Raw genomic sequence first — 27,853 nt, 5'->3', positions numbered from 1 at the left:
TAATTGCATTCCTTGGAGTGCCCCTTTAAGTGACTTCAGAAGGAAAACATGTCTGGAGTGGCTCTATTGGAGGTCCAACTCGGGATCTTCATGCCCTGCAGCCACCCCAGGGCCTACGTTGAGGGTTTGGGACAGGTCCCTTAAACCACCAAGTGCTCTACCCTGTGAGATGGACATCCTGTCTGGGAACCTCACCGCAAGACACTTGAACTCTGAGGACACTTTGTATTTGTTTACATTGTTATGCAACGTTTAAGCTTGGTGCCTCCCATAAAGGGAAGATTGTTCATGTTTCCTATTGTTTTATAAAATGTACTTCAGCCCGGGAGTGCTGAGCTTTGCTAGGGGGGAATGTGACGCCCAGCTGCGCTTGGTATCACAGATGCTGGAAGTGTGCATTGATGGATCCTCCACAAGAGGCCCCCATAAACATTCACACATCTCCACCTTCCACCTCAGACCACCAGAGGGAGCCCGTTAGGGATATAAATAGGGAAGGTGGAGCCAGGCAGTTTAGTCTGTTGAGAGAGTTCCTGCAGTAGAGAAGCCCGAGAGAGGTCAACCTGCAGTGGAGCACAGTCCAGACTCAGTTGTAGCTCAAAATAGTGAGCTTTAGGTGTGCCGGCGCCATAAGATCGGTGAAGCGCGGCAAGCTGCCGTTAGTGTGAGTAGCCTAGTGAGGGCCCGAGTAGACCGAAGGTGAGTGGAGAGTTAGTACATATGGGGCAGAGGAGCTTAACTGGCTCACTCCGAAGCAGTAACCGGACACCGGGTCCGAGCTTACCGGGATTTCTATGACCCAGTAAGGCATAACCGGAATCCCTGGAGAACTACAAGTCCCAGAATCGCTAAAGTGCTGATACGTAACAGAGCCAGGAGACACATAGACCCCGTAAGCTGGGAGCGTGGACTCCAAGAGAAGGCCCTACCACAGCGTCAGCCAGCGCAGGACAGAGACAAAGTTAGGCCTAGCTCCAGGCAGGTCAGAAACTTACTACGCAGAGGCAAGAAACAGGAGGCCCTATACCTGCTCATTGGGGAGGATCCTGATATGCACCCTTCACCCTACAGTGCTCCGGGATGTGCCTGAATTTCCATCAGTAAAAGGTACTGAAGTGACTATCGTGTCCGTCCCCGTTCTTGCTCTGACCCGGCTGGGTCTCGCCTGTCCTGCATCCCCCTTCATACGCTGCCCTGAGGCCTAGCTCCACCTGTGGGGAGCTATACCATCGAGCTGCCTTATCACCGGCCTCAGTGGACTGCGCAACGCTGGTGATTCTCACCAGAAGCCACAGGTGGCGTCACGAACTTTCATAATCTTAACAAACAAACCTATTATCCCAGTATAATATCCACGCTTTTAAAGAGTAACCCCAGGGTACGGGCCCGGGAGCCGACCACCGCGACATCCCCAAGGCCAGGCAAAGGCCCGGGTACCGAGTTATCCCCATCCCCTGGGCTAGTCACTTGTATGGAACGAGGCCACGCCCACTGGCCGACCATGTCACTAGACAGGGCATGGCGTCGCTCCATACAAGTGTATGGAGCGAGGCCATGCCAACAAGACAGTTCCTGGCAGGGAGTTGTATAACCCATACATACCCTCCGGCCCGGGGTCAGAAACCGGGGAATCCCCGCAGCGCACAGTGCGTGAGCTGGATGGAATCATAAGACTGCAGTGAAGCAGAGTGACTGCAGACTTATCGATTTGGACCTGACAACCCCTTAAAGATTGGATATATTTGGTGTGTGTATATATATTATCTTGAAGCACACAGTACACAGCTGCATTCTTTGGTATGTAGATAGCAAGATAGATAATACTATAAGCCTTTGTATTGTGACATTTTCTTCTGTTCCACAGATACTATGAAAATAAATACACAAGGACATAGCTGCTTCCAGGTCAGTTGTATTTTTTTATACCAGTCTCGGAATTCTCTCATTAGACAGTAATTACAAGCAGATTATTAGCTATTGCCTTAAAATTACAGAAATATTAGACCCTTTTGTTTTTCTTGCTTGATTTACTTTTGAACAATATTTACCACCAAATTATTGGCGCAGCTGTGGCCCATTGTAAACCATCTCCCAACATTTCATATTTTTCAAAAATGTCTACTTGAGGCACAAAAAGTGTCTAAACACATCATAACCGGGGGGTCTTTTATGTAAGAATTCTGTTGCATTTTGCCGTGCATTGTAACTTATTTTGATATTGAATTTCTACTTTCTTTGATAATCTTCTGCTCATAAAACACTGATTTCATTGAAATTTCATTGAAACAGTAAAACAGAGACTAGTAAGTGACCCATCGCAGTTATCAGGGTTTCTGCCCCTACATCAAGATGGTTTCAGATTACACAGCAAAAACCTGCTGACAGATTTCCTTTTAATGTGCAAAAGCGTTATTGATAATTCTGTTACGTATTATAAACATGTATCAAATAAACGCATTTTAAAAGGGGCTATCCAGCATTTTAAAATGGAACGCTTATCCTTAGAATAAACAATTAATATTAGTTTGCTGGGGGGCGACTATCGGCACCTCCTCTGATCCACCCCTATACTAGGGAAAAGCCATCAATTTTAAAAGACTTATTGACCTTTAATGTTAAATATTAATATTTTCTAATTAAGGCAAATGATCTGATGAGCATGCACAGTGACATTATTACTTTCATATTGTTTCAGATTTTTATTCAGCGCTGTTTGCTGTGGTTTGGCTGTAAAAAGAAAGGTAAAAGTCAATCAATGGGTAATGTAACTTGGTATTTTAATAATAGTTTAATATTTAAAGTGTACAATTTCCAAAAGAATTAAAAAATCACCTTAACTATTTTATACACATATTATTTGTGGCTGTTTTGGGCATATAAACAACGCTATGATTTTCATTTGTTTATTTACATGCGTTATTTGGGTGAAAAGCATTTTTGCCAGTTTTTTCTGATGTCCTTTTTTGGGAGGGATAAGGGAAAATGCAGGAAAGGTTACAGATACTGTAGAGCATTTACAGAAAACAAGATAAGTGCGCCAGTTTTCTGGCAAATATTACAGCAAAAAATATTTTTCATGACTTATATTTAGAATATGTTTTTGACACTTTTTATGACTTATCCAACTAGAGGACCTTGTTGAAAAGGTTCATGAGTTTGTCGCGCCCAGGGGATGGGGATGACTCGGCGCCCGGGCCTTGTTGCCTGATTTTGGGGGATGTCGTGGTAGTCGGCGCCTTGGCCCATACCGTGGGCCTCTCTTTTAAAAGGAAGGGGTGGATAATTATGGTTATAAGTTCGTGACGCCACCTGTCGTGTCTGGTGAGAATCACCAGCGCTGCAGCAGCCCACTGAGGCCGGTGTTGAAGCAGCTTGCGTGGTATAGTTCCCCACAGGTGGAGCTAGGCCTCAGGGCAGCGGGGAAGAAAGGATGCAGGACAGATGGGACCCAGCCGGGTCAGAGCAAGAACAGGGACAGACATGATAGTCACTTCAGTACCTTTTACTGATGTTATTCAAGGCACAATCCGGAGCACTGTAGGGTGAAGGGTGCATATCAGGATCCTCCCCAGTGAGCGGGTATAGGGCCTCCTGTTTCTTGCCTTTGTGTAGTAAGTTTCTGACCTGCCTGGAGCTAGGCCTAACTTTGTCTCTGTCCTGCACCGGCTGACTTTGTGGTAGGGCCTTCTCTTGGAGTACGTGCTCCCAGCTTGCGGGGCCTCCGTGACTCCTGGCTCTGGTACGTATCAGCTCTTGGGTGATTCTGGAACCTGAAGTCTTCCAGGGGTCTCCGGTTGTCTCTACAGGCGGTATACGGCCCTGTAGACGCGGACCCGGTGTCCGGTATATGTTTTCTGGGGTGAGCTTGTACAGCTCCTCTGCCCCCGATGTTACTCACTCCTCTAGCCTTCGGCCTACTCAGGGCCCTCACTAGGCAATACACACTGGCAGCTAGCTGGCTGCTTCTTCTGCCACTCTCTGAGCGTCGGCACGCTCCTAGCTCACTAACCTGAGCTTGCTGCTGGAACTGACTCTGTTCCCTAAGCAGACTTTGTTCTTCTCTGCCTGTCAGCAGGAACTCTGTTCTCTGTCTCCACTCACTTCCTGAGGTGAACTGAACTGCCTAGCTCCACCTTCCCTACTTATATCCCTAACGGGCTCCCTCTGGTGGTCTGAGGTGGAAGGTGGAGGTGTGTGTATGCTGTGGGGGCCTCTTGTGGAGGAATCCATTCATGCACCCCTCTAGGATCTGTGGCACTCATGTGCAGCAGGGGCGCCACAAGTTAACATGCAAAACAATCAGTCATGAATTGTGGCACACATTTCTGGCACAAAGGAAGCCAACATTAGATATTAGAAAAAACTTTTTGACAGTGAGGGTGATGAATGAGTGGAACAGTCTGCCACGAGAGGTGGTGAGTTCTCCTTCAATGGAAGTCTTCAAACAGAGGCTGGACAGACATCTGTCTGAGATGGTTTAGTGAATCCTGCATGGAGCAGGGGTTTGGACATGATGACCCCGGAGGTCCCCTCCAACTTTAACATTCTATGATTCTAACTAATAGGTGGTGTAAACGTGGGCTACACAGTCTGAAAATTAGGGCAAACAAAGAGTAGTTTTGATAAATATGCCCCAGTGTTTTTCCTAATAATGACTTGTGTAAAACACTCCTGAGGGCAAGTGCACACAGAGGAGCTTTTTTAAGGCGTCAATAGTGTGTTGTGCACATTAATTCTTTTAACTTCATTAGGGTTTGGAAACTGTGAAGCAGTAAAAGAAGCAGCAAGTTCATTCTTCCTTCTAGTTATACTTTAAATTATAGAAAAAAATACTCCAGCAGTGAACAACCCCGAAAATTACGGCAAAACTACCAGGGAAGCTGCTTCAGGAAAACCTCGGGTGGTGGCCCGGTGTCTTAAAGATACCATATGCACATACCCTAGGAAAGAAGTTTTAGGAGTTTTCTGTTTGCTGAAGCAATTTTGAAGTTTTTCAAGCATTTTTTGTAATTTTTGCAGGCTTTTGTTTAGACAGTGTCTAGTTTAGAGCGTTTTCCATCAGGCAACACTTCAAAGACGTAACATAAACTTTCTTTTTCTCACAACAAAACCTAAAGCAGCAAAAAATATGTTCTGAAGAAGCAGCCTGAGCATTTGTACGAACACCAAGACATTTTACAATAGAAATAAATAGGAAGAGCCTTTAAAACATTTTTGAGCAATTTTTCAGGCATTTTTTTGAAGCAGATCTCACTAAACAAAGATACCTCAAAAATTCAGTGTGCACATAAGGGGTTTACAGACTCAAAAATGGTGGTTTAAAACACAAAAATTGGACAATTTGTGTTGGAGTTCACAAGCCTTAAATTGGCCAATTTGTGCTCTAAGTAATTCATTTTATAAGTATATTCTGTATGGCAGTAATGCAGTTTACATGTCACATATTCAATGTTTACATACATCTTAGCGCATACAGTGTGATGCTGCACTCTTTGGTTAGTTTGGTTGGTTACATTTTGTATCAGTATTTTTTCCAATTCCCATATTTTTATCAAACAGATGCAAATTTACAGTAATAACATAAGTTATATCAAAAGTACATTAGCAAATGAAGACTGAATCACCTGACTAAGAAAACATGAGCGAAACATGCACGCTAAGTAAAATAACACAATTGCAAAAGTGAAAACATTGCTATAACTAACTATCCTGCTCAGGTTTCAGGTACCCCTTTTGTTTTGCTGTGTCTATTTTTTTTTAAGGAACAGAAAGTGCAGAGTGTAGCACTGTTTAAAAGGGGTTGTCCAGGCTTGGGATGAAAGTGAGAGTGACTGCAGACTTCTGAATCCTGAAAGTGTGCGGTGTGCTCGCTCTCAGGATTCTCCGGTATTACAGATGAGAGCGGGCAATCATGTGAGCACAAATATGCAATTTTCATACTTCCAGCCGTATTCCGACTAAACGTACTTGTTCTCTCCCTGTGCACTTCTGTTGAGCGAGGGAGAGCACATCTAGTCGGCATGTGACCACAATTATGCAAATCACATAATTGCGATAAGGGCAATACTAGAGAATCCTGGCAGCAAGCGCATCACACGCTGTAAGTATTGAGAAGTCTACAGTCAGCTAGAGTGACTGCAGACTTTCATCCCAAGTCTGGAGAACTTCCTTCAATTAATAATATTCAAGAAAACAAAATGATGGATCATGTTACAGGCATTAAATGATTCAGGATAAAACTAATGTAGAAAGGTCAGACAGTTTTCAGTTGTATTTGTATAAAATATCACTTATTTTTATCCAACAGATAATGGCAGTAACATTCCAAGCAGTGTCGTTCCCCAGAAAAAGACAGAAGATGCAACAGATAGCTTACATGTATGTATGGTATGGACTTTTTATATGCTGACCTTGTTATACTCTGGATTCACCTTAATCATATGTAAAATTAATTCATCATGTTATAGATTATAGTGCTGTTTGTGTATAATGTCTTCTTTATTTAACATCAATTCACCACTAGTTTTATAGAGTACGTTGGGGACAAAAATAAATCATGGTAATTGCTTAGAAATCATAAAGAATTGAACATACTGTATTTATCAAATCGGCTCAGATCATGATATTTATGACTTAGTACAAAGAAAGGGGTCAGTCTTAGCTGTTGTACTGAGCCAAGAAGCAATACCTTCCATCACATCACTAAAACAGCCTGTGTCGGATCAAACACAGGAGTAGAGGAATACAGCATATACGGTTTGCCTCCAACAATCTGATGGTACTCGCCCACTCATGTGGAAAACATTGACCCATAGATATTCACAGGCTGACATTATAGAAGACATGGAAAAAACAATTTTTTCTCCACCTCCAAGAAAATCGGATCGCACGCTGATCAAACTCTGATCAGAGTGTGATTATTATAAAACGACCGATTTTCTCAAATGTGGAGAAAACAGTTGAGTGACCTTAGTCTAACAGTGTACAATATGCACACTAATATAAACACTATGCAACTATTGAACACAGAATTCCACTATGGCTATACAATTAACATAAAAAATTTAATGGACTTATTTTAAGCAAAAAAGTATATATAAATCATTCGCCAGCGAAAAGGTGACCTCATTGGATGGACCCTAACTACTGACTCACCTCTCTATGTGCCATGCCGGTCCTAAAATTAAGTGGGGAAGAGATAGCATCTTGCTTGGCTTTGCTCAAAACTCCTATACTCACAATCCGTGTTGTAAAGCTTATATGCATTAAAACAACAACCAATTTTTTAAAAATATATAAAAAATAGAAACCACAAATTCTAGGGGGATCAAACGAGGGTGCTTTAGGAACTAGGTACCTCCTTGCTTCTACCTTTCGGAGTTCTGTGGGGATTTATTGAGTCCATTGCCATATGGTTTTGTTACATATAGATGTATAGGTGTCCCTCTAGGTGGCTTACTCTGACAATCTGCCTTACTTCCTAGTTTGATCCCCCTATACAATTGTTACTAATGTTTATATTATACATCTCTATGCTTGTCACATATTACCTACTTAGCAAGGCTTCCACTTCGGTTTTATTTATTAGTCACTAGATTTCCCCCAGCTTTTCCTTTTTGAAATTGCCTGTGATGTCTTTATTCTTCTTCTATTTGTCTTTGCATTGTATTTGTGGTTTCGATTTTTTATATATTTAATAGCATTTGGGTGTTATTGTTATTTTTATTGGCTTGTATTTTTTCTATCGTCAGTATTTTGGCTTAGCTCTAATGAAAAACTGGGAGGATGGGTGGATAAAGAGTGGACGGACCCCAATGCACAAATAAAAAATATACAGACAAGTCCATTTTACGTTTAGCATTATATTAATGTGCAGACGCTGTGGCCAATATACAGACATATATACAGCACTGGCAAAAATGAAGAGACCACTGCACAGTTTTCTCTACATATCTGACAGCCATTCCATTCCAGTGTCAGTTGAATTCCAACCACAGTCCACCTCATTCTACTTAATGATTAGGTGATCACCTGAACCAAATCTTATGTAACGAGGGAAAGTATAAAAAACACTGCTGTGGTCGTCACAATCCTCTTACAATAGGACAAGATGGATGGCAAAACAACTGCTAGGAATAGCCCAAAAGTAATTTCAATGAAAAAAAATAAATTTTAATCATGCCAAAAGAGTTGAAAAGAAAAGTCTTGAGTTAGGAAAAGAAAGGCTCAATTCCAGCTTTACTAGCAGCGGGATACAGTGCAAAACTGCTTAAAGTAGTGACATGCTTCAGTTTGCAAAAACACAGCAGTTTTCAAAATCAGGCAGGAAAAATAAACAATGTGTGTGCATGAGATTTCTGAGATCTGATAGCTTTTGCTGGTACTTTGCTGGTGAACATAGCCTTTGGGCTCATTCAAACCTCTGATTTCTCAACACATGAGAAAAACAGATCGATAACTCTAATCAGACTTTGACCAGAGTTTGGTCTGAGTGTCATCTTCTTTCTCGTAAGTGGAAAAATGTTTTAAAAAAAGTTTCTCCACCTTCTCCATTCTGACAGTCTGTGAAAATCAGACTGCACTTGGATGACACGATTTTATCATGAACCCATTGACTTGCATTGCTTATTGTGATCCAACCCTCGGATTGAAAACCTGATGCCTCTGCGATTTTCCATGGATCGCCCAGTCTGAAAAATATCACGGACATGTAATGCCCACATCACATGAATGTGCACTATCCGTCAAAAACTATTTTTTTTTATCAATTTATAACCAATTGACAGTATTTGTTTGCCATTTCAGTTCTAAAACGGTCTTCTGCCAATTTTCAGTACATTTTTTGCTTGCAGTTTCTAATTCTTACATGATTATCACTATTATATATTTTTTCATTATTAACATATTCCGAATATAAATAGAACTGAAAATATACTCTATTGTCATTTTCTAACCCAGGTATTAGAATGGAAACAAAGAATCTATGAAGATTTATGTAAGATCAACAATGGCTCATGGAGAACAGAGGATATACAAGAAGCAGTTTCTTCCTGCCCAGATTACAACTCTGCTCTCCAGTACCTGTCACACGAGTGTCAGATATGCTGTGAGCAATACCCATATTCAAAGGTTACTTTTTTCTATTACTAATTGCAATAATATAAAGCAAATGGAACAAAACAAAAAAATATTGCATCAGGTGGAGTGTCACGTAAAATTATGAAGCCCACGGTACCATAGCAAAATGTAGAATTTACAAGAATAATGTAGCACAGGACAAAATCTAGACATTGGCAAGGGTGTATCTAGGCTGGAGGGGGGCAGGTGGAGCATTTGCCCTGGGAGCAGCCATCAGGCCAGAGGTGTCTCCAAGGCGGTTGCATTTTGCTGCTCCCTGCGGTGTGGGATAAGGCTCTTTTCAAGCTGACAGCCGGCTCAGAAAAGGTGTAACATGCCAGCTCACTTAATTCAATTTAATTTGCGTCTTTAAGACGCGAGTATAGTTGAAACCCTGACTTACGGCACTTCCGGGTCAGGTTGACATCAGCAGCATGATCATGTAATCTGATCATGCTGCTGACATAACTTACCTGCACTGCATAGGCGGTGAAAGTCACTAGGTTAAGTGGTCCATAGAGCCTAAATTTTATTGGGGAATCTTGCAAGGGGAAGGTATAGTGGGAGCAGGAGGAGTTTGAGGAGACAGTATGGGGTGGGGATGTGTGAAATGTGTGAGGAGACAATATGAAGAGTAGGTGATGAGGAGTAAAATGTGTGATGAGATTTTTACGTGGAGAACCGAGGTGGAGGTAATGGTTGAGGAGACAGTTTGGAAATCTGTGGGGGAATGTGTGAGGAGACAGTATGGGGAGAAAGGGTGAAAATGTGTGAGCCGACAGTATGGGGAGGGTGGGGGTAAATATGTGAGAAGACAGTATGGGGAGGCAGGTGGAAAATGTGAGGAGACAGTATGAGAGGAGTGAGGGTCAGAGTAATGTGTGTGGAGACTGTGTGGAAAGGGAGGATGAAATTTGTGAGGAGACAGTATAGAGAGTGGGGGAGGAGGGGTGAAATGTGTGAACAGATATTTTGGGGAGAACAGAAGTGGAGGTAATGTTTGAGGAGACAATCTGAAAAGCGAGACTGTACAGGGAGGGGAGAAATGTGTGAGGAGACAGCATGGGGAAGGAGGGAGGAAATGTGTTCTGCAACTTAGAACTAAGGAATAGGAGGGAAAAGCTGTCCCTGCACTGAGACTCAGCTTAGCCCTACGCTGGGGTGGGTGCCCTATTCCTTGTGAATAGCCCCACCGAAACTCCTGCACTGAACTCAAACGAAGACCTGAAGGAAAAAGAATGGGGTCCCTAAAAGATCTAAGGGCTGGGAGCAAAAACAGGAGACCTCCTAACAGAAAAGTTAGTCGTAGAAACAAAGATTAAAAGGAACAAAACTGGTGGAACAAGAAGTCCCAGGATATCAATAGTCCAAAGCACAAAGAACTTAACAAGGCTACTTAGCCAGAGCACAAGCGTAAAAACACTGATGTCCAGCGGGGAATGGGAGACAGGTGCTGAGTAATAGAGTGAAGAGATCACTTGACCAAGACACCCAGCACCAGAGGAAAAGACTAGAAGCCAGCAAACCACAACGAGATGGCCAATAGTAAAACAACATAAATTCTAACAGAGACAGTATGAGGAGGGAGGGGTAAATGTGTGGGGAGACAGTATGGGGAAGGTGGGAGGAATGTGTGAGGGTTCAGTATGGGGGAGAAATGTATGGGGGAAGAAATGTGTGAGGAGACAGTATGGGGAGAGTAGAGGTTAGAGGAATGTGTGAGATGACTTTATGGGGAGCAGGGAGGTGAAGAGACAGTGTGGGAAGGGAGGGGGAATGTGTGATGAGATATTATGGGGAAAACTGGGGTGCGGGGAATGTTTGAAGAGACAGTATGGAAAGCAAGGGGAGAATGTGTGAAGAGAGTATGGAGTGAAAGGGGAAATGTGTGAAGCAACAGTATGTGGAGGGTGGGGGAAATGTGTGACAGGACAGTAGATAGGAGAAATGCATGAGGGAAGAAATGTGTGAGGAGACAGTATGGGGAGCAGGAGAAGATGTGTGAGGAGACAATGTGGGAGGGAGGTAGAAATGTGTGAAGAGACAGTATGGGGAGTGTAATAGGAGGGATGAAATGTATGATGAAATTATGGGGAGAACAGGGGTGTGTGAATGTTTGAGGAGACAGTATGGGAAGAAAGGGGGGAAATGTGTGAGGCAACAGTATGGGGAGGGTAGAAATGCATGAGAAGACAGTATAGGGAGGGAAGGGGAAATGTGTGAGGAGACAGTATCAGGAGGGAGGGTGAAATGTGTGAGGAGACAGTATGGGAAGGTTGGGGGCATGTGTGAGGGGACAGTAGGGGTAAGAAATTTATGGGGGAAGAAATGTGTGAGGAGAGAGTGGGGGTTAGTGGAATGTGTGAGGAAACAGTATAGGGAGTGGGAGAGGAGTGGTGAAATGTGTGATGAGATATTTTTGTGACGTCAGGGGTGGGGTGAATGTTTTAGGAGACAGTATGGGGAGGGTTTTCCCAAAAAGGTCAAAGAGGTTATTACTTCCAATCAAAATTCATCAACACAAAAAACCTCAGGCTATAAACCCACGGTTATAAGGAAGCAAAAAGAGAAAAGACTCGTAAAATAATTAATTTATTTCAATATTTTTAAAAATACTAGTAGAAGTTAAAAAACAGGTGCCTTCTAAACAGCCCACAACAAACATACATCCCTCTTGGCTATTCCAAAATTTTTTTTTTAAATAATAGTATATTACATCTGTAACTAATATTGCACATGCCTTTAGTAAAGTGCTATAGTTGCTGAACAAAGTGTGTATACACATTTAAGGAAGTCTTCAATAATTAAAGTGCCAATGTGCACATATACACGTTTAGTAAGCAGAAAAAAAGTGTACATATAAGTAAAATTCAAGGCAGTGCAGACAAATACAATAATATGTATGCTCTATGCAGCCTATTCACTCAAGTAGTGAAGTTAAACCTGTAAGGTGGATGCATTAGAGTAGAGACTTTTTTTCAAGAGTTACTTACATAATGTTTGCAAAAGAAAGAAATAGCCTGGGGGGATGTGCCGCTGTAAACCCCGACGACGCCGTTTCGTCTTCAGCTTTTTAGTAAGGAAATACTGGGAATTGTAGGTTCATGCAATACAATTGTATATGGGGATGACTTGACATTACAATTGACCGCTGTACCGAGTTTGGTGATATATTCATGCACTGATGATGGCTTTTGTGATGTATTCCTGCACTGATGGATGGTGGTTCTGGTGAGGTATTCATGTACTGATGATTGTTCTGGTGATGTATTGATGGTGGTTCTAGTAATGCAGTCTTGTACTGATGGTGGTTCTCTCTCAATTCACTTGTATTGAGTGAGGCTGTGCTCATCTAGTTAAAATGTGGCCGGTTGTACCGCATACTTGTTGTTACATGAATGCCTGCTATTGCCGCCAGCACTGGAGAATCCTAACAATGTACAGTGTGTGCTGTGAAGATTCTGAAGTCTGCAGTGACATAGCGTAACGGCAGACTTTTATCACAAACCTGTAGCATGCCCAATCCTAACAGCAATGAAATATGCTCACTGTCAGGATTCAGCTCAGCTTGCCAGTTCCAGCGGTCATCAAAAACCGCTTACATGCGATTTTCATACTTACTACCATGTGACAAATGGCTTCTCTTTCTGCTTCTCTCAATGAAGGAGGGGCTGTGATTTTTCACTGAACATCGAGAGAATTAGGAACATCAGAAAGTCAGCACGTGATTGTAAGTATGTAAATCGCATATCACCGGTCATATGATGACTACTCAAACGGCTTAAGCTGTGTATAGGAGGGGCACCAAGCTGAATGTTTGCCTCAGGTGCTGGAAAACCTAGATTAACCTCTGACATAGGCTTCATGTTCATGCACAGAGTCATGCAAGTCCATGGGACCCATACAGTACATCTGTGTGCCTCAGATTTTACACAGTGATTTTATATATAATTGTGGTATGCTTCATTGAATAATGTATTATGGAGGTGTAAGGGGGAACACCGGGGTGTGAGTGCTTTCAGAGCAAGGGATCCGGAACTGCCGGGGCCGTACCTCTTGTTGCAGGGGGGGAGACAGACTGCAAGCAGAGGAGTCATGTGACAGGGAAGCAGGGGGTGTGTCGAGAGAGAGAGCTGGGAGGTCAGGTGACAGAGGGACTCCTGGTGTGACGAGAGAGAGGGAGAGAAGAGGACATTTGCGTGGGAAAGCGAGGCTGGGTCCTGCGGAGCAGAGCAGTGTGAGAGGGTCCAGGCTCCTGGCTATAGGACTTGGAGCAAGGGATCCGAGTGCAGTGGACCGGAGGAGTCAAGCTGACTGTAGGGAGAAGAGACGCAGGGTCCGTGGAGCTGAGCACGTGAGGTGCACTGTTATGGACTAGGGGCTGAGCGGGTAAAACCGGAGACCGCCCGCTGCCGCCAGAAGACGGAGCATTGTGTGGGCGGGGAAGCCTGAAGACAGCGTCAACAGCACCAGCTGGCAACTGCCTTGTAGAGCACACAAGTCAGCTAAGTGAAAAAACTGTCGTTTGTTACCGGTTTGACTCTGCTACATCTAGTTAAACTGAAAACTGTCAGTTACAGACTAATACCTGCTGTTTCCCCATATTTTCCCGTTACTCCCTACGTGGAGATTCACCTTGTTATCATAAACTTTCCCTGTTTATTAACCCTGTATTGGCTGTTCTGTGCTTCTTTGTCACTGCATCTAAAGTACCTGTGTTACAGAGGTATTTTCCTTAGCAGTAATGCTTGAGAGCCTTGCATGGTAGCACTTTGTGACTTGTGAGTGAAGCCATAATTAGATTTCACAATTTCCAACTCTCAGAGTTGGCATATATCCATAAGAATATTGTAAAGAAGACATAGGATTTTTTTTCCTTCTTCATATGTAGAAAAATCTGTTTCAAAGACATCAGATTGCAGATATCAAGGTATAATTGTATTCAGCTTCCTATGACCTACATGCCCATATAGATGGCTTAGGAGGGTTGATCCTACTGACAGATGCCCTTTAATATCTATTGCTATGTAGGATTAACTCCATCCGTACTTCGTCTTTAGATCAAGCTCGTTATTCAAGTGTTTAGCCCATTTCTTGTATATGCTCTTTTTAGTGATGGAATAAAGATGCATTAGTTTGGAGGATTGTTGTTGTATTACTACTGCTCAATAACTATTGGCAACACAATTAAAGGGAAAAACTTAGTTTTAATGATAGCATATAACTATAGAAACAATTAAATACTATATAAGAGCAAACCACTCAGTCACAGCATAGAAAAAAAGAAAAGGAAAGGAGTAGTTTTGGGAGAGACGGATGTATGCAGTAAATATATATACGGTATATATATATTATGGTGCATATTTCTTAGAGATCATTATTTTATCTTTCAGTTTGTGAAGATGACACACTGCAATTGTGCCTTCTGTGAAATGTGTTTCATTCATCATTTCTCCTCTATAATCAAAGAGAAAAGTATTATCCATGTGGTGTGTCCTATCTGCAGAATGCCTGATCTGGAGAATGAAGGCAACTCAGAGGAATCCATGGAGTTTTTTAATTTACTGGACACACAGGTATCATATAAAAATGGATATAAAAGTGGGGGACAAATGTACCAGTCTCACCAGTGACCATATAAATGTGTTAGCCAAGTAGGTTTTGGACATTTTATTTTATGTATTCATAAAAATGTTTAGTTGAACATCTAGACATATTTATGGAAATTATTAATTCCCAATTTAATTTGCACACATAATTGTAAAACTAATGTACACATTATCTCTCCATTTGTTCTGTTCTTTTAGATTCATCACTATCTTGATTCAGAAACACATGAGTTGTTTCAGCGTAAGCTCAGAGACAGAGCCCTACTGGAGATGCCCAATTTCGGCTGGTGCAGTCATGTAAGTGACAAACTAATTACATTTATCAGATATGTCCATTTTTTATTTTTTAAAGGGAATCTGTCACCAGGTTTTTGCTACCTAATCTGAGAGCAGCAGGATGTAGGGGCAGAGATCTTAATTCCAATGATGTATCACTTACTGAGCTATTTGCTGTAGTTTTTATAAATTCACTGTTTTATCAGCAGGAGATTATCACTAGAGGACTTACAAACCTGCTGCCACGTAGTCCAATCATCCCTCCACCTCTGAATGGTAGTTTTCTGCCTATGCACAGTGTACACAGAAAGCTGCCAATCAGTGTTGTGGGTGGGGTTATACAGATTTCAGCATTCAGAGAACTGTAAGATTTGCAGCAGAGAAAACAGTTTTTAATTAAAAGTGAAGCAAGCGATACATTACTGGAATCAGGGTCTCTACATCAAGCTGCCCTCAGATGAGGTGGCAAAAACCTGGTGACAGATTTCCTTTAACAACCTTTAATCTTTAATTATAGTTATTGCTTCCTGAACACCAAACAAAGACACACAGCATATGTGTCCATAAGACAAACCCACAGGTTCTCTGTATGCTGCTGTACAGCACAAAGTCTATGTGGCAGCTATATTCAGATGTGCCCTTAAATTCTGAACTAACTCAGTGACATTCGCAATGTTCACTTTAATTTGTACTTTTCTCGGTTAGTTTATTGTTATCCTGTCACATCTCTGCCAAAAGCTGCTCATGCAACCTCCCGCTGTGTATGGGGGGCGCCGTGCGGCCACCCGCTGTATCTGGGGGGCGCCGTGCGGCCTCCCACTGGAGCGCCATGCGGCCTCTTGCTGTATATAGATGGCTACGTGCGGCCTCTTTCTGTATATACATGGCTACGTGCGGCCTCTTGCTGTATATAGATGGCTACGCGCGGCCTCTTGCTGTATATAGATGGCTAAGCTCGGCCTCTTGCTGTATATAGATGGCTAAGCGCAGCCTCTTGCTGTATATAGATGGCTAAGCGCGGCCTCTTGCTGTATATAGATGGCTAAGCGCGGCCTCTTGCTGTATATAGATGGCTACGCGCGGCCTCTTGCTGTATATAGATGGCTACGTGCGGCCTCTTGCTGTATATAGAATGCTACGTGCGGCCTCTTGCTGTATATAGATGGCCACGCGCGGCCTCTTGCTGTATATAGATGGCTACGCGCGGCCTCTTGCTGTATATAGATGGCTACGCGCGGCCTCTTGCTGTATATAGATGGCTACGCGCGGCCTCTTGCTGTATATAGATGGCTACGCGCGGCCTCTTGCTGTATATAGATGGCTACGCGCGGTCTCTTGCTGTATATAGATGGCTACGCGCGGCCTCTTGCTGTATATAGATGGCTACGCGCGGCCTCTTGCTGTATATAGATGGCTACGCGCGGCCTTTTGCTGTATATAGATGGCTACGCGCGGCCTCTTGCTGTATATAGATGGCTGCGCGCGGCCTCTTGCTGTATATAGATGGCTGCGCGCGGCCTCTTGCTGTATATAGATGGCTACGTGCGGCCTCTTGCTGTATATAGATGGCTACGCACGGCCTCTTGCTGTATATAGATGGCTACGCGCCGCCTCATGCTGTATCTAGGAGGCTACACGCCGCCTCATGCTGTATCTAGGAGGCTATGCGGGGGCTGATACTGTATAAAGGGGGATTATGTGGAAGCTCATACTATTTGTAGAGGGCTATCTGGGGGCTTATGCTGTATGTGGGGGCTTATGCTGTATGTGGGGGCTCATACTGTATATAGGGGGATGTCAGCATACTTAAAGGGAACCAGTCATGTCACTTCTATAACTTACACTGTTCCCGGGTTCATGTTAGTGATGCAATGTGCATCACTAACATGCTTTTCCCATGCAAATCACTGCAATAGTGACTTACTGAAATCACTCTATATACTTATAATCTTACTTGCTCATTCAGTCATATGGGTGTTCCTTTCTGTATTCAGTCAGCCTGGTCGCTGCCCATTGAATTTGAATGTTTATTCCAGTTTCAATGTGTTTACCAGCATTCTTTTTCCCCCAAAGAGCAAGCGCTGGTAATGTGCTGGCACATTGTGAATGGGGTCCCCGCGCGTGCGCCGTGAATTGCGTCTCCTGCGCATGCTCTCAGTCAGTGAAGCTGTGCTCAACACAGCTTCACTGCACAGTGAGAGCATAACTTAGTGATGCACATTGCTTCAATAACATGGACTTGGGGACAGTGTAAGTTATAAAAGTGGCATGACAGGTTCCCTTTAAGTGTGCTCAATATTAAGTCATACAATTAATGTAAAAAAATAATTATAATTAATATATTAATATTGAGCAGAATTAATTTCAGCCTATTGATTCGGCCTCCACAACAGTCATGGTCTCTCATGTGGCCCCTTGGGAAAATTAATCTCCCACCCCTGCTCTATTTTGTATAGCGCTATGTTATGTATAGCGCTGTACACAAGGGAAAAATTTGCGTGGCTCGCATAGCTCGCAGCAATCTATTTTTCCGTCTACAGATCTGCACCAGAGCACCTGTACGTCACTCACATGAACTATAACATGATTTATCAAAGGGGGATCATGTGATATGTCACGTGATACATCAGGTACCGGGGCCCATGCCTTCTAAACTGCCCAGGGCCCTGGCTACTCTTAATCCACCCCTGCTCGGGACTAATCTCCGTCCGTCTAGTCCTCCGCTTCTTAGAGGTCTTGGAGGAAGCCACACTGCCACCTCTTCTAGACTGTGGGTCCCGAACGTGATGGGAAAGCCTTTGTCCGATTTACAAGCTGACGATTCTCTGCTGCTGGACCCAACATGCTCCTGCTCTTTTACTGGACCTCCAACTACTACTCTCAAACAGGAACTTCCCCCAGTCCACACTGTCCTGCTCCTCCCACACTAAGCAACTTCTAATTCTTTAACTATTTCCTACCTTAACTCTCTCGTTTCTTAAAGCGCCTGTTTCTGTACTGCCCAAATCCTATCTATACTTATAACTACCCTGTCCCTGAAACTAACATGTCCGTCAGTAGGTCATGTATATGTTTACCAGATAAACACAAAATACCTTAACATGTGCACACAGAGGGAAGATGTTACACACATGCCGCTAGGTTTAGATAGGGCGAAGCGGGTTTCATGAATTCGTTGGAATCCTGGGGGAACCGTTACTCAGTGCGACCATAGACCATAGGCGGCATCTTCTCTCAGGCACACGATAGATTCAATTGTTGACCAGACACATCTGACAGAGTCTTTTTCAACAGTTTAACAGTGGAATTTAATCTGAAGCACGGCCAGTGCAATTCAGGGATATTACAGGAACAATCTTCATTACAGTATAGTCTATTAAGGCAGGCACAGTAATGTCAGTCTCTCCAGTAGCATAATTCAGCACAGATTAGATCTCTTATCAGCACACTTCTATGCATACACAACCACAGGCTTTTCCTTCACAAGGACTCAGCATTCTTTATCCTGCATGGAGATGGAAGAGGGGAGGGTTTGATGAGGGAGATGATCCCTATGACAGATTCCTTCCAGTCCTTATGTTTCTGCCCTACTCTGCACTGTTAGCTCAGGGAGTCTATCTGACCTGTGTTTAACTTCCCTCCTGACCTGAATTCTGTTCCCTTGCTTTCTGTGAGATACAGATCACACACCACCTTTCTCTTCGGCTCCAGCCAGACAATAAACAACTTCCCCACAATCCCCCTGGGGCTCTGCTAAACACTCCCTGTCTCCTGTGACTGTGTTAACCCCTCTAGTTGCTGGATGCTTCTGAAGCACAACACTTCCTGTCTCCTGTGCTTGTGTTACTTTTAATAGTTTCTGGATGCTTTTGAAGCAACAGCACTACTTCTTTGTATGTCACAAAGAGGCGCATGACCGTTCCGGTCACCCCCTTACAAAAGCTTACAGCTATTGCTGGAGCTGCCAGATATAGCTTTCTGCTCTTTTGCTTAAGGGTTGTGGTTCCGCTCCTGCATAATATTTGTCTTTTCCTGTTTTGACCTCGCCTTGTTTTTTTTTTTTTTTTACATTTCTCCCGCTGGATGATTTTGTACCTCTGCTGCCATCTTGGTTTTGACTCAGCTACCTGACCCTTTCTGCCAGCCTGCACCACCGTTCAGCAGCTTATTCCGTGTCCCCAGCCCAGGGGCCTTAGTTTAAGTCCAGATTCCTCTACAGGGGTTAAAAGATGAAGGCCAGGGCAACCCCTGGGATGTGGTAAGCGGAGTGGCTTTTGCTAAGCCTGTCCGTGGTAGCCATTTTAGAGCCGCCAGGCCACTACCGACAGAGCCACATTAAACATTCCATGTTTATAGCTAATGCTTTTCATTTTATACAATTATTAACTCATTTTTATCTGTTTTTCATTCAGTGTCCATTTGGCATTTTACATGAAAGAGACACGTTACAAATGGAATGTCCGACATGTAACAAGAGCACGTGTTTCAACTGCAAGGAGCAAGTAAGTGCATAATTTAAAGGTTTGTCCATTGTTAATAAATATTTTAAAAATGGACCCATGGCAGTCCAAAAATAAATCCAGCGGTTCCTAAACTTACAATGAACCTAGGTTACAATATTTTTTAAGTTTACAATTGCTTTCCTGAGAAATCATAGCATGAAATTACTTTTGCACTTGCCTCACCACAGACAATGCTGGTTTGTGACACATGTGATCATAATGCGCAAAACAGTGCATCACATCGGGGGAAAGTAAGGACAGTGGGTGTTATATTACTCAATTCAATACAGTGATTGGCTGTGTAATAGTACTTTTATATAGTGCAGGGTTACATACACGGCACTGTCCTGTAACTGGGCTACATACATAGCACTGTTCTGCAACTGGGCTACATACACGGCACTTCTCTGTATTGGGGATACATACACTGCACTGCTCTCTATCAGGGCTACATACATGTCAATGCTCGGGCCTACATACATGTCACTGTTCTGTATCTGGGCTACATACAGGGAACTGTTCTGTAACTCGGCTACATACATAGCACTGTTCTGTAACTGGGCTACATACACGGCACTTCTCTGTATTGGGGCTACATACACTGCACTGCTCTCTATCAGTGCTACATACACGGCACTGCTCTATATCGGGGCTACATACACGGCACTGCTCTGTATCAGGGCTACATACACGGCACTGCTCTGTATCGGGGCTACATACACGGCACTGCTCTGTATCAGGGCTACATACACGGCACTGCTCTGTATCGGGGCTACATACATGCCACTGATCTGTATCGGGGCTACATACGTGCCACTGTTCTCTGCCAGGGCTACATACATGGCACTGCTCCCTATCCGGGCTACATACACGACACTGTTCTCTATCGGGGCTACATACACAGCACTGCTTTGTATCTGGGCTACATACACGGCACTGTTCTCTATCGGCACAGCTCTGTATCAGGGCTTCATACACGGCACTGCTCTGTATCGGGAGTACATACATGGCACTGCTCTGTATCAGGGCTACATTCACGGCACTGCTCTGTTTTGGGTATACATACACGGCACTGCTCTGTATCGGGGCTACATACACGGCACTGCTCTATATAGGGTCTACATACATGGCACTGCTCTGTATCGGGGCTACATACACGGCACTGCTCTATATCGGGGCTACATACACGGCACTGCTCTGTATCGGGTCTACATACACGGCACTGCTCTGTTTCAGGGCTACATACACGGCACTGCTCTGTATCAGGGCTACATACACGGCACTGTTCTGTAACTCGGCTACATACATAGCACTGTTCTGTAACTGGGCTACATACACGTCACTTCTCTGTATTGGGGCTACATACACTGCACTGCTCTCTATCAGTGCTACATACACGGCATTGCTCTATATCGGGGCTACATACACGGCACTGCTCTATATCGGGGCTACATACACGGCACTGCTCTGTATCGGGGCTACATACACGCCACTGATCTGTATCGGGGCTACATACGTGCCACTGTTCTCTGTCAGGGCTACATACATGGCACTGCTCTCTATCCGGGCTACATACACGGCACTGTTCTCTATCGGGGCTACATACACAGCACTGCTTTGTATCTGGGCTACATACAAGGCACTGTTCTCTATCGGCACTGCTCTGTATCAGGGCTACATACACGGCACTGCTCTGTTTTGGGGATACATACATGGCAATGCTCTAAATCGGGGCTACATACACGGCACTGCTCTATATCGGGGGCTACATACACGGCACTGCTCTGTATCAGGGCTACATACACGGCACTGCTCTGTTTCAGGGCTACATACACGGCACTGCTCTGTATCAGGGCTACATACACGGCACTGCTCTATATCGGGGCTACATACATGGCACTGCTCTGTATCGGGGCTACATACACGGCACTGCTCTATATCGGGGCTACATACATGGCACTGCTCTGTATCGGGGCTACATACACGGCACTGCTCTATATCGGGGCTACATACACGGCACTGCTCTGTATCAGGGCTACATACACGGCACTGCTCTGTATCGGGGCTACATACGTGCCACTGTTCTCTGTCAGGGCTACATACATGGCACTGCTCTCTATCCGGGCTACATACACGGCACTGTTCTCTATCGGGGCTACATACACACCACTGCTTTGTATCTGGGCTACATACACGGCACTGTTCTCTATCAGCACTGCTCTGTATCAGGGCTACATACACGGCACTGCTCTGTTTTGGGGATACATACATGGCACTGCTCTGTATCGGGGCTACATACACGGCACTGCTCTATATCGGGGCTACATACACGGCACTGCTCTGTATCGGGGCTACATACACGGCACTGCTCTTTTTCAGGGCTACATACACGGCACTGCTCTGTATCGGGGCTACATACACGGCACTGCTCTATATCGGGGCTACATACATGGCACTGCTCTGTATCGGGGCTACATACACGGCACTGCTCTATATCGGGCTACATACATGGCACTGCTCTGTAACGGGAGTACATACACGGCACTCCTCTGTATCAGGGCTACATACACAGCACTGCTCTGTTTTGGGGCTACATACACGGCACTGCTCTGTATCGGGGCTACATACACGGCACTGCTCTATATCGGGGCTACATACATGGCACTGCTCTGTATCGGGGCTACATACACGGCACTGCTCTATATCGGGGCTACATACACGGCACTGCTCTGTATCGGGGCTACATACACGGCACTGCTCTGTATCGGGGCTACATACACGGCACTGCTCTGTTTTGGGGCTACATACACGGCACTGCTCTGTATCGGGGCTACATACATGGCACTGCTCTGTATCGGGGTACATAAATGGCACTGCTCTGTATCGGGGCTACATACATGGCACTGCTCTGTATCGGGGCTACATACACGGCACTGCTCTGTTTTGGGGCTACATACACGGCACTACTCTGTATTGGGGCTACTTATTTTGCTTTAATCAGTATTATTTCTAAATTTTTATAGACTATTTTGGTGCTAATAGATTTCCATAGAGATATGATCTCAAATTGTAGTGGTAGTCTTAGGATAAATTAAAGGAGTATCCCTTCTGAATGTCATAAATACTTGATAACTCTTGAATAAGTGGAAATTCCATACATATTTAAGATAAATATACCCCTTTAGCCCCTTCCCGACATTAGACATGTTGGTATGTCCAATGTCAGGTCCCCATCTTTAAAACAGGCTCAAGGGCTGAGCCTGCATCATTTCCACCAGATTATGGCTGTGTCACGCAGCCATTATCTGCCATTAACAGCAGCGAGTAGATCTGTTAATCCCTTAAATGCCACTGTCAATTCCTGACAGTGGTATTTAGTTAAGTGAACTGCGGGGCGCTCCATTCCACCCTCCCATCGGCCATCTTGTGATGCAGTTTTGGGGTACAAATGGGTTGCAATGGCAGCCAAGGGCCTGCTGAAGACCCTGTGTATGAAATTATTGTACACCACTGAAAACCAGCCTGTGGCTGGTGTTCATGGGAAATATGTAGTATAAGCGATTGGATGAGTGCAGTTTAAAATCCCCTAAGGCAGTAAAAAATTTTTTTTAAATAATTCCAATCACTCTTTATTCCCCCTATTAAAAATATAAAATAATAAAAAATAAATAAACAAACATGTGATATAAAAAATAATTGAGCAAATCTGTTGACTTCATAAAGAGAGAAAATCTAAAAATGGAATTGGGTTTTTTCGGTTGCTGCAAGACCAAAAAAAATCAAATAAAAACATCTTCTCTACCCTAAAATGGTATCAGTAAAAACTTCAGCTCAGGGTGCAAAAAACAAGCCCTCACCCAGCTCCATCAACCAAAAACCGGAAATATTACAAATCTCAGAAAATGGTCACATAAGCAAATACATATATATATATATATATATATATACATATACATATACATACATATATATATACATATATACACACACACTGCTCAAAAGAGTAAGGCTGCATGCCCACTCCCGGTTGCATGGATTTATATTGTGTGACCAACTTGTCAAGCACTTTTACAAGTGATGCTCAAAATCGCTTGGAAAAGTGCTTGAAAAAACGCATGCGAAAACGCATGTAAAAAAGCTGAAAAAACGCTTCTCTCTGGCAGAAAAAACGCATGTAAATCTGCATGTGTTTTTTTCTGCCAGAGAGAGGCAAAAAACGCTCTGCATCAAATCTGCTACGTGGGAACATAGTCTTAATGTGGTTTGTTATTTAAATTGCTAAAATCTTTGTATCTTGTTAGATTATTCAATTATATCGTGGCAATTATGTGACATTTTTGTAATGTCACTAGTATAGCAAAACTGTAACACTATTAAAAATGATTTATGTTACATGTTCCGGTCTTATTGCTGCCACTTAACAACAAAATATATCAATCAGTCACGTACTGTAGGACATATTTTACTGGGCATAATTTGATTCTGGAATATTTTATTTTCTGTTCTACAGTGGGAAGACGTACACGAAGTATTGAGTTGTGAGGAGTTTAGAATGTGGAAGATGCAATATCAAGATAAGAAGCTCGATGTATATCTTGCCAAGAATGGAATTGGTAGTAGTAGTAGATAATAGTATTCTGGTGTTACTCCATGCTTTACTAGGAAAGCCCAAAAAAAAAGGTTAAATAGAAGTTTTCATGTATAACTGTTGCTTAGGTGTGTTAGAAATGGTCTGAGAATGTCATAAATATACAGTATATACCGTACATCAGGGGCGTTGCTAGGGTCCTAAAAGATCCAGGGCCCAAGCCCCAAAGTACATGTATCCCCATACAACCTCCCCGCCACTTAAAAGAGCATCTACGAGTACAGTATACCACTGTTGCTAACCCTAAAACACACTATACAAAGACCAATATTATCAAAATTACTACTATACAAGGCCAAAATAATACTGCTACACAACGTCCTTTACAATTACCACTACACAGTGACTACATAGTATTATAATATGACCATTACCTCTGCATAACAAAACACACTATACAAACACCAATAATACCACCATACACCTACCACTCCACTACATGATGACTAAAATGCATTAAACTGTTACTAAATAAAAAAAATGCTTAAAGAGACTGATATTACCACCATACATTGACAACATAGTGGTATATAGCAGTCCTGCCAACCATATTAGAGATTACAGTACAGATATATGCAGTATAGGAACTTACAGATGACGTTCTTTCTGATGGAGTCATTTACTTTTCTTGTCTTTTTCATCTGGCCCTGACCGTTATAACGACTTCTCCAGCCAGGACTCATCTGCAGAGATCACAACAAAGACACATTTAACTTCTCATATTTGAGGCACTGTCTCCATCTATTCCCAACCTGCACAACTGCCTCATCCTGCCTGCTCTTCAAGCCTGGAACAGTGACCCCAATACTTCAAAAATTATGTCATTACTATGATTACCCATCCATCAATTAATGCTACAAAGACAGAGTGCCTCTAAAAATAATAGTGTCTCATAGAAAGTAGTATAGTATTATAGCCTCCACAGCCATATATATACTATATTATGGCCACGAGAGCTCCTTATACACTGAATTATACACCAACAGTTCCTTATATATAGTATGATGGTCTCCACAGCTCCAAATATGTATAATGACCCCCACAACTCCTTCTATGCTGTATGATGGCCCCACAGCTCCTTACATATAGTATGATGGCCCCACAGCTCCCTATATGCTGTATTATGGCCCCCATAGCTCCCTATATGCTGTATTATGGCCCCCATAGCTCCCTATAGCCTGTATTATGGCCCCACAGCCCCTTATATACTTTATTATGGCCCCCATAGCTCTCTATAGCCTGTAATATGGCCCCAACAGCCCCTTATATATAGTATGGTGGCTCCCACAGCTCCCTACAGCCTGTATTATGTCTCTGCAGACCTCCCTCTTCTCAGGTCTTTTGCAGCACATCACTATATGGTACCCTTAAAAATAGGAGTGTTATTAAAATGCCCTCTGCATAATAATATCTGTTCATATTATGACCAAAAAAAGAGCCTTCTATGTATATGACCTCCACACTGTCCACCATTATCAGCTATAACCACCTGCTCTTATGAACCACGGCCTATACCACAGCTGCTCCCTCTCTAATTTTCCCATTACACTTTCTATATCTCCACACTGTCCCCCCATGCTAACCCCTCTCCATATTGTTCCTCCATTTCCCGCTGTCTCCTCTCCATACCCTCTCCACACTATACCCTCATATTACCCATCACTGTGACGAAATGGACCCCTTTTATATACAACATAGGATGATTTCTTATTTATCCGGACAATTTGGTATTTTGTGGCGAACTCGTAATATGCCACTCATGGGTTAAGTTCTTACAATCTAGCTGGACACTATTTTGTATACCCATTGTTTCTAGAGTCTTGTTGATGTTGGTGATGTTAACCTAGGTAATGCAATTATTTCTCTTCTGTAAGGTCAGAGGAATTTAATCCTGTTAGAATGCCATTGTATTACCATGTGGATTGTTGACTCTATGTAAATTGCCTCAGCTACCATTGTTCTAATGTCATAACTTGCAAACCGAATGTCTCCTACTAGCATTCCATTGTAGGACTATATCAATCAGTATGTGGCTCTCCCTTGCCTGGACTGCAGTACGACCAAAAATGGTTATATGGGACTTGAGATCCAGCCAATGAAAAGACAGTCTTATTCCACCAATCGTGAAGTCCCCGGTATCCTGCAATGAGGGCTGAGGGTATATCAGGAGGACTGTTCAGTTGACCAGGAGATTTTTTGTCTACTGCCCTCAGCCTAGGGATGTCAGTCCCGACTGCAGGTGCACTAGCTTGAAGACCGGCAGCTAATTTAGGATCTTCGGAATCGAATGGGAGAACAACGACCGCCTAGGATGCAACCCAGGTTGGGACATTTCGGTCACCTGGTTACAGACTTTGCCGTGCTGTCTCAGTTCCAAACTCCGGCATTATTTCTTTCTGGGCGGGTGCTTGCCAAAAGAAGGGGACCACTGGTTTGGAGTAAATAGTCCTGGAAGATCTGAGATACGAAGAATCTAAAACCTTGGTGAGCAAGCGGAAGGGTGAGACTCTGTTGCCTGTTACAATTTGTGCTGTGCTGGTTATGTGTTATATGCTGTTAGTTGTTGGGGATCCAATAAAGCCTTAATATTGTGATTCCCTCACCCTGTGTTGTCTGAGTAGTGTTCTGCCCACGGTTGAGGAGTTCGGGCGTTCAGTTGGGGATGAGCCCTGGTCCACGTTGTCTTTCTAAAGGCGGCTGGGCCAGCGGACAAGAGCACCCACTGACCCCGTGTCTTTACAATTGGTGGCAACGGTGGGACACTACTCAGCCTGGTTTATCCAGGAGAGCTGCAGGGGACTGGTGTTCGTGGACACCGTCCAGGGGCTCAACAACCAGGGAGGCATATAAGCATACCCAGCAAGCCATAGGTGAGGCATTCAGGTTTCGGACACTGCCATGTCCAACCCCACCAGCTCAGCCATGGGACAAGGGCCGGAGAGGAGATACAACTGCAGCAGTAAATGGATGCTACAGGATATGTGCCAGAGATGAAATGTTGAATACAGGAGCACTGAAACTCGGGCGGCTTTGATCCAGAAATTGGTCCATTGGGAGATCCAGAATGAGGTGGAGGACGATGAGGACCCCGTCGACGTTGTACCCGAGGATGTCCACCATGTGTCTCATCCTGGGTCCCGTGACAATCTGGAAACCACCCAATCCCCAGAAGAACAAGCCAAGGAATGGTTGGCTGCCTTGGGGCCTGAAGCTTCAAGAGAAGAAAGGGTTGGTGTTTTACAAGCAGTGCTTGGAGCTCCAATTTCCTTACCACCAGCGCCCACCTCCACAATAGACCGCCACTAAGGAATTCATCTTCACTACAGTGACGTACCAGTGATGAATGAATCCAGCATGGAGATTGATGAACACTTGCAAAACTTTGAGGTGATGATGAGTATGCACAGGGTGCCCACAGCTGAGTGGCCCAGATACCTGTGGACAAGCTTGCCTAGTCGGGCCCAGGAGGCAGTCCGATCACTTGGGCCTCAGGATTGCTTGGACTATGGAATTATTAAGGACATTCTGTTGACCCTTTTTGCCATAACCCCTGAGAGATATCGCATTAAGTTCCGGACTATGCCTCGCCAGGGTGTTTCCTACGTCGAATTTGGCAGTCAGCTCTGACGACACTGTAACCGCTGGCTCGATGATCGGGCTACCCACTCTGCTGCTGACCACCGGGACATGATAGTACTCGA

At 43.8% G+C, this 27,853-nt stretch overlaps 1 protein-coding gene across 1 annotated transcript in view; it reads left to right on the top strand.

The window, feature by feature from the left end:
* LOC141265875 (E3 ubiquitin-protein ligase RNF31-like) overlaps positions 1-27,853 on the top strand; it is a 91,530-nt gene that overhangs the window by 17,524 nt on the left and 46,153 nt on the right. Inside the window, exons 2-9 of the mRNA XM_073679533.1 lie at positions 1,865-1,905; positions 2,696-2,741; positions 6,308-6,378; positions 8,959-9,129; positions 14,511-14,693; positions 14,925-15,023; positions 19,415-19,504; positions 24,015-24,117. Coding sequence (XP_073535634.1) covers positions 1,870-1,905; positions 2,696-2,741; positions 6,308-6,378; positions 8,959-9,129; positions 14,511-14,693; positions 14,925-15,023; positions 19,415-19,504; positions 24,015-24,117 — 799 coding nt within the window. The 5' untranslated portion in view covers positions 1,865-1,869. The remainder of the gene's footprint in view (positions 1-1,864; positions 1,906-2,695; positions 2,742-6,307; positions 6,379-8,958; positions 9,130-14,510; positions 14,694-14,924; positions 15,024-19,414; positions 19,505-24,014; positions 24,118-27,853) is intronic.

Source organism: Phyllobates terribilis, unplaced genomic scaffold (genome assembly GCF_046119375.1).
Source record: "Phyllobates terribilis strain yellow unplaced genomic scaffold, ASM4611937v1 Scaffold_4__5_contigs__length_816908805, whole genome shotgun sequence".
In the NCBI taxonomy this organism is placed as follows: domain Eukaryota; kingdom Metazoa; phylum Chordata; class Amphibia; order Anura; family Dendrobatidae; genus Phyllobates; species Phyllobates terribilis.
Note: the sequence above shows the minus strand (reverse complement) of the source record. Positions and strands in the feature narration are given on the sequence as shown.